At 34.7% G+C, this 8,012-nt stretch overlaps 1 protein-coding gene across 1 annotated transcript; it reads left to right on the forward strand.

Annotated features, from left to right (window-relative positions):
- The first annotated feature begins 2,359 nt into the window (after nucleotides 1-2,359).
- On the forward strand, nucleotides 2,360-6,321 carry LOC132283549 (cytochrome P450 81Q32-like). The gene is made up of 2 exons (XM_059785512.1): nucleotides 2,360-3,499; nucleotides 5,626-6,321. The coding sequence occupies exons 1-2, from the start codon at nucleotides 2,612-2,614 to the stop codon at nucleotides 6,244-6,246; spliced, it is 1,509 nt and encodes a 502-aa protein (XP_059641495.1). The 5' UTR covers nucleotides 2,360-2,611; the 3' UTR covers nucleotides 6,247-6,321.
- The last annotated feature ends 1,691 nt before the right edge of the window (nucleotides 6,322-8,012 follow it).

The following is an 8,012-nucleotide window of genomic DNA, read 5'->3' on the forward strand; positions in this document are numbered from 1 at the left end:
TAGTAGTCATCGCGTCATTCTTGCGCACCGGTAAAAGCAACCTTGCTTCTCACGGTACTGTTCAGCGTCGCTGCCGTATCGCCATTGCCGATCATCTTTACTCACTACTTCATCGCTGGTTCATGCCCACCGTCTGTCATTCCATTCAATCATCCATTCTTGCTTGTTCAAATTTGTCGACCGCAGACCTACTGCCATTCAGTTCTTCACCACCACCGAATTCCATTAACACAATTTTCGAACTGGGTTTTATTATTTGAAGCTTCGTTCGTTTATTGGATTGAGTTTCTGGAGTTTTGAACTGTCACTTGTTTGAAACTTGGTGCCGGAGTTAATGGAGGTTTGCAAGATTTGTTCAGGCTACTTGATTATAGAGTAGTCAGAAATGGGTTAAACTTGAATAATTTTGCAATACATAACTTAATCCTAATTTTTATTTTTGGACACTTATTTTAAATCTATTGGATCACATCAGAATTTCATTCAACCTAGGTTAGACACAATCATGATCCCCACGATATATATATATTTTCACATCTAGTCATCTCCACTCCTTTATATTTAGGGGTGAGCCAAAAATTTTAGGTAAAATTTGTATTACTAACTAAAATTTTATAAATTAATTATAATATAATTTTGTTTAATTACTTGCCATTTGGATATATACTTGAAGAAAATTCAAAATTTTAAAAATATACGACTTTAAATGTCGCATACATAAAGACGTCCCAAATCAACAACATCCCAAGCCTCTCTGTACCGGACCATGATCACCTCCAGTCCCACAGTAGCCCATTTCTCCTTTTTGTGTTAGTGAACAGTAGTTACTAAGGTGGGTAAAAATATTTATTTGCTTTATACACAATTTTCACACACGCATATATATATATATGTATGTGTATACATTGTTCACAAATACTATTTCTTCTTCCCTTCCTTACTTTCAACACTCTATTTCAACAACTCAAATCCCACCATTTTTTTCTCTCCCAAAATATTGATTTTGATTTCTTTCCGAAATCCCGCCATTTTAACAATCCAAATTTTGATTTCTTTCCAAAATATTATTTGTTTCCAAAATATTTCAAAAAACGTGCAAACCAGTGATGTTTGTGCTCTTTAGTCAGATAAGGAAAAACAGACAAAAAATCGAAATTTACATGAATAAAGCTTGGATCTATGAATGATGCTCTGGAATTTCTGCATAATAATTCAATGAAATTACATGGGTTTTTGGAGTGTGTTTGGGTTTTGAAGTGAAGTTTTGAAGTTCAAAAGTTACTGTAAATTCTTGGAGAGTCCATTAATGGAAGTTGATGAAGCTTTTAGAGAGAGAAAGGAAGAAGACGACATTTTGGAAGAAGACAGGTATTTTGGATATACTGCAGAACATCCCAAACAGTTTGTAATTTAAGTCAATATAAGTTGTACGCAACATTCAAACATAATCCTAATAGAAGTTCAAAAGTTACTGTGAGTCCTTAGAGAGTCCATTAATGAAAGCAGATAAAGTTTTTAGAGAGAAAAAGGAAGAAGACGACATTTTGGAATAAGACAAGGTATTTTGGATATATTGCATAACATTCTAAACAGTTTATAATTTAAGTTAATATAAGTTGTACGCAACATCTCAACATAATCCTAATAGATTATTTATACATAACATCCCAGCAGTTTGTAATTTAAGTCGGTATAAGTTGTAAGTAACATCCCAACATAATCCTACTTAACATTCCAAGCAATACGTATTTTGTATCCTAAGCAGTACTAACAATATTTCATACTTATGTTATACGTAAAATCCCAATAAGATTCTACTAAAAAAAGTGCGAACTAGTGATATTTGTGCTGTTTAGTCAGATAAGAAAAAACAAAAATCGAGATTTACATGAATAAAACTTAGATCTATGGATGATACTTTGGAGTTTCTGCATAATACTTCAGTGAAATTACATGAGTTTTTTTGAGTGTGTTTGGGTTTTGAAGTGAAGCTTTGATATTCAAAAGTTACTGTGAGTATTTGGAGAGTCCATTAATGGAAGCTGATGAAGCATTTAGAGAGGAAAGGAAAAAGACCACATTTTGGAAGAAGTATTTTGGATATAATATTTAAATGTGTTTATATATATTGAATATAATATTTAAAGTTTTTATATATAAAAAAATTTAGTTAGCTAAGATTTTTAATTGATGTGGTCAATTATCCTCCACTTATTTTAAAAGGTGAAAATGGTACACCATGTGATTGGAGGTGATTTTCACCCCTGTACATGCTCGATGTCGTATTCTAGAAGATCAGGATAGCTATTTTCCCGGGATCCCATACTTTATCTCACTCCCGTTAATTACGTCCACAAGAACCCACTGGCCGGCCAACCACCCCAAAGAAAGAGAAACACATTAATTGCGTCATGCGTGATTCAAATTGTTGGATAAACTTGTACCAACACCATTATTGATGTTACAAGTCAAGATCGGCAAACTAGTCATTTCTTTCAAAATTTGCTAGTCATTTATTTGCCAAATAGTCCACTACTCTTATAAACGTAGATATATCGCATTCTAAGAATGCAAGCACTTTAGCTACTAACACAGTATACAATAATCACGAATGGAACTTTCTTGTGCGTACGCTTGTCTGTCTGTTCTCCTACTCCTTGTTCTAGCTTTCAACTTCTTGTCAAAAACAAGAAGCAGATATCGAAACCTCCCGCCGAGTCCACTGGCTTTTCCAGTCATAGGTCATCTCCACCTACTAAAACCACCTCTCCACCGAACCCTACACAGCTTGTCACAAAAATACGGCCCCATCATCTCCCTTCAGTTCGGGACTCGCCGGATTGTGGTGGTGTCATCACCGTCTGCCGTGGAGGAATGTTTCACCAAGAACGACATCGTCCTCGCCAACCGCCCGCCCTTTTTGATAGGCAAGTACATAGGCTACAACTTCACAACCATCGCCACATCCCCCTACGGCGACCACTGGCGCAATCTCCGCCGCCTCAGTGCTCTCGAGATCTTCTCAACCACTCGACTCAACTTCTTTCTATCCATTCGAAAGGACGAAATCAGGCTTTTCTTACTCAGACTGTACCAAAACTCATCCGGAGAATTTGCAAAAGTTGAGTTGAAATCAAAGCTTACGGAGCTGAGTTTTAATATCATGATGAGGATGATTGCAGGGAAGCGGTATTATGGCCAAGACGTGCCGGCCGACTACGAGGAGGCGAAGGAGTTCCGGGAGCTGATAAAACAAGTGGTCCGGTACGGTGGTGTATCGAATTCGGGAGATTTCTTGCCGGTTCTACGATGGATTGATTATCAGAACTTGGAAAAGAATTTGATGGGATTCAGTAAGAAGATGGATGCGTTTTTGCAAGTTCTGATTGATGAGCATCGATGCGAGAAGAAAATAGCAACCATGATCGATCACTTGCTTTCCTTGCAAGAATCGCAGCCAGAATACTACACAGATAAGATTATCAAAGGGCTTATAATGGTTAGTCTATACTTCATTTTTATATTTTATATACACATATATATAATGAATGTGGACTTGGATGTACGTTGGAATTAAACAGATCTAGGTTAAGGGTTCAATCATTTCAGAGCCATATATTCTAATTCAACTTGGATTATAGTGAGTCCCAATTGGAGAGACAAACGATTGCCTTCGTCCTGTTGAATTCTAACTACTGATGATAAGTTCTGCAACGAGCAGAGGTTTTAACTAAAAAACAAGTTACATAAATTTTGTACACGATGTGTGAAACTGTCATGGAAAAAGGGTTGCAACGTTGGACACGACTTCTCAACATGATTAGAACAAAAGATGACTTAACCGAGTTTAGATTGACCTTATATGAATTTGACATAAACATGTCAATATGATTAATTCGTTTACTTAATCACGTTGCCCGTGTAACCCATTTAACTATAATTGTCGTAAACAAATTTATATTTAAATTCTGAAATAACTAATTAAACTTGCGTCTTATAATTTATTCTTTTTGTAGACTAGAGACAATTTAGTAATTTGATTAAATAAAAATTTTTATTGACATAAATAGGTCAATATGATTAATTCGTTTAGTTAATCACGTTGTTCGTGTAACCAGTTTAATTATAATTGTCATAAACAAATTTATATTTAAATTCTAAAATAACTAATTAAACTTGCGTCTTATAATTTATTCTTTTTGTAGACTAGAGACAATTTAGTAATTTGATTAGATAGAAATTTTTATTTTTCTAATATTTATTGAAACTTATATTTTTTTTAATATTTATTCTTTAATTGAGTATTATTAATAATTTAAGTAATATAATGTTTTATTTAGTAAATAGGTCTTTAAACGAGTTATATGTATAATTCATTTAATAAATAAGTCGGATTAGTGTTGGGAATTTCTAACACAAATATTAAATAAGTCGTCGAATTGAATTATTTAATAAAATATTTTTAAATTGACACGATTTAATTATGACTTACAAATACAAATTTACACGAGATAGGATACATACTAAATAATATATACTACAAGAAATTCGAGCTTTTGTGTCGGTCTAAAAACTTGACCTAGGCTGACGAATTCTAACCAGGGATGATAAGTCCAACTTGGATTATAGTGAATCCAATTGGAGGAGAGAGAAAAAAAAAAACAAAAACACATGAGCTATCATGACCTAGGATGACAAGTTCTTCAACGAGTAGCTTCTAACAAAAAAAAAAAAAAAACACAAGTTACATAAATTTTGTACACCTTGGCTGATGTGTACTGACAGCCACATGGGCTATCACATTATAAGAGATAAAGAGTGTATATGCTAAAGTAAATCACCATTTCCATTTTACTCTTTTTTACTTTTATTTTTATTTTTTAATATTAATTTTTATCTAACGAAAGGAACTTAAAAGAATTTGCGATATATTATCAAGGACGAATTTAGGAATTATCAATGGGGGAGCTATCGAAGAATGTGGATCGAAAGATGAAAGAGTTAAATTTTTTTAGAGGAAATACTAAAATAGGGTTAGAGGGAGAGAGTCTAGGTCACGTAAAAGACTAGGAATTTAGATATATTAGAGGGAGCTCTCTGATTTGTGCTCTGGTTTGTAGTCGGACTTTAGGACTTATTTAGCTTGGGCATGTTTGGTTGGACCTTTTTTATTTTAAAACTGACTTAGATCTTGAGCTTGTTTGGATGGGCTAATATTTGGGTTCAAGTCCACCCAAACCCCCCCAACCCAATCTACCTGTGTATATTTTTAATGGCTTTAATTATTTAACTTTGACAAACATACCTCACTATCATTTTCCATAAACATATGAGTAGAAAGAAATATTACTCTTACTAATGTAATTTACACGGATAAGGTTATCAAAGGGCTTATAATGGTCAGTCTATATTTCACTTTTATATTATATATAAACATATATATAATGAATCTGGACTTGGATGTCCATTGGAATTGGGAAATTAACTTAAACAAGAAACTTTATATATTACATTAAAAATTATCTTAGAATTTTCTTTTTCTTTCTCAAGGTTTCAAATAAACCCACAAAAATTCACATTATTGCACCCCACAAAGATCATAATTTGTTAACTTATAACGTGCAGGTGATGTTACTTGCCGGTACAGACACATCTTCAGTGACAATAGAATGGGCTATGTCAAATTTACTTAACCATCCCGAAATGTTAAAGAAGGCAAGAGTTGAATTGGACTCTCATGTGGATCAAGATCGCTTAATTGACGAATCAGATTTCTCGAAATTGAATTACCTTCACAATATCATTTTAGAAACCTTCCGATTGTGCCCGGCCGCACCACTTTTAGTACCACACATGTCCTCGGATGACTGTACCGTCGGTGGATACGATGTGCCACGTGGCACAATATTGTTGGTCAATGCATGGGCCATCCACAGGGACCCTAAGATTTGGGATGATCCTACAAGCTTTAAGCCTGAAAGGTTTGAAGGTGGGGAAGTGGAGGCACACAAGCTAATGCCATTTGGGATGGGTAGGAGGTCATGTCCTGGTGCTGGGCTGGCCCAACGTGTGGTGGGCTTGACTTTGGGGTCGTTAATTCAGTGCTTTGAGTGGGAGAGAGTAAGTGAGAAGCTTGTTGATATGACCGAAGGAAAAGGGCTTACAATGCCCAAAGTTGAGCCATTAGAGGGCATGTGTAGAGCACGTGACATCATGAAGAAGGTCGTTGTTTCTGAAGCAACATGATCATGTTTGAACAATTTTTGTAACATATTTTAAGTTTGTAATTGCTTAAATATGCACTTTACCGTTTCTTAACCATTTACTGCAGTGTTTTTTTTTCAAGTTAAAACAAATTTATTAGATGAAAAAGGAAGAATATACAAAGTGGGCGAACGGAAATGAGCCCAACCCATACAAAACGTAAGCAAATAGGCTCAGCCCAAAGCATAAGCCGAATGAGCTTCAAACACAAATGCAACGTACTCACACCCATTATATCTCATGAGAGTCAGAGGAGTGATGCTCAGAGCATTCATCTGCTTGAGGGCATGCATAATGTGAAACCCACATTTCAAGTGTATGAGAATGTGTCTCCTTCGCATTTCTTAAATTAAGAGAGCAAAAATTAGGGCAATGGAAGTACAAGAGGCTCTGGCAATCATGCATTTGAAACTTCTCTTGAAGAAGAAGCTAGCCACAAGATAAAACAATGAGTATAAACAAGCCGGAACTTCTTGGATGGGGAGTGCTGCCATAAAACTTTGTCCTCTCTGAGATCAGATTAAGAAGGGAGGGCAACATCATAATTCAAACACAAACACCGATCGAATATAATTGAGTAAATATTTTTTGAACTTACGTATCATAATTAACTATGCAGTGAGGCAAAGCCAAATGAAAAGTGTAAAATTCAGATACATAGAATACGTACAATAATTTTATAAAAGTGCAGTAATAAATTTTTTTTAAGGAAAAAAAAAAAAAAAAAAAAAAAAAAAAACCAAGACAGAAAAAAAAATGATGCACATTCATCATAAGTAGAACTTTTTGGAAGAAAAAAAGGAAGAAGAAGACGGGAAAAAAAAAAACGGAGTAAAACATATATATATTCATGCACGCACATATATGTATATATATAACAGTAAAAAATCATATTGTATGCCGTGTGCGGTGTGTGTCTATATATGTATATATACATATTATTCCTATTTATATGCATAATTTTTTGGGTAATGAATATTTAAAGACGCGATCGGGGACTCCAGTTTTGTTGGTGGTAGGAGTGTTTTTCATGGTGGCAAGAAGGGCGTGATTTAGTGGTTGGGTGGTGGAACTGTGATGAAGCGGCGGCGGTAGGGGTGATTGGTGGTGGTGATATATACATGTGTATGCCATGTGTGTGTATATATATATATGTGTGTATACACAGAGAGAGTCGGTACTTGTACAGACCGGAGAAAGGAGAGTTTTGTTAAACTGCTCTGAGAGGCAATGAGTGATTCATGCAGGGAGAGATTCGCTGTTATAGAGGAAGTTTTCCACTTGTCCATCATCATCATCTGCTTTCTGCCATTAGGTTTCGAGATCGAGTAGTAAATGGGGCATTATTATCCCATAGATTAATTAAGATCAAAACAACCTCTTGGAAGAACTAGAACCCCCATTCGTGTAATAGAGTTCTTTCAAATAAAACCATTCATTATGTTAGAGTCGTTGTTAATCCAGTTCCACCTAGGTTTCATCTTCTTATAAATAGCAGACAACTTATTGTGTTTGCCGCCATGGTACTAGGAGGGCAATTTTGAATTTTTTTTTTTTTTTTTAATAAATTTTGGTCAAAATGGCTTATTAGGGGTTTTTTTGCACCCAAAAAAATAGTAAGGGGATTTTTTGCACCCAAAAAAATAGTTTTTTGCAAAAAAAAAAAAAAAAAAAAAGAAAAAAACACTAGGGGATTTTTTGCTCCTTTTATATAAAGTGACACTTAACCCTTTTATAAAATATATATA

The sequence above is a fragment of the Cornus florida genome, unplaced genomic scaffold (genome assembly GCF_030987335.1).
Source record: "Cornus florida cultivar Cherokee Brave unplaced genomic scaffold, ASM3098733v1 CherokeeBrave_3.0.0_Hap2_Chr11, whole genome shotgun sequence".
Lineage (NCBI taxonomy): Eukaryota > Viridiplantae > Streptophyta > Magnoliopsida > Cornales > Cornaceae > Cornus > Cornus florida.

Coding starts and splice junctions, on each gene's coding strand:
- LOC132283549 (XM_059785512.1), top strand. CDS start 2,612: ATGGAACTTTCTTGTGCGTACGCTTGTCTGTCTGTTCTCCTACTCCTT. Junction 3,500..5,625: donor TTATCAAAGGGCTTATAATG/GTTAGTCTATAC, acceptor TATAACGTGCAG/GTGATGTTACTTGCCGGTAC.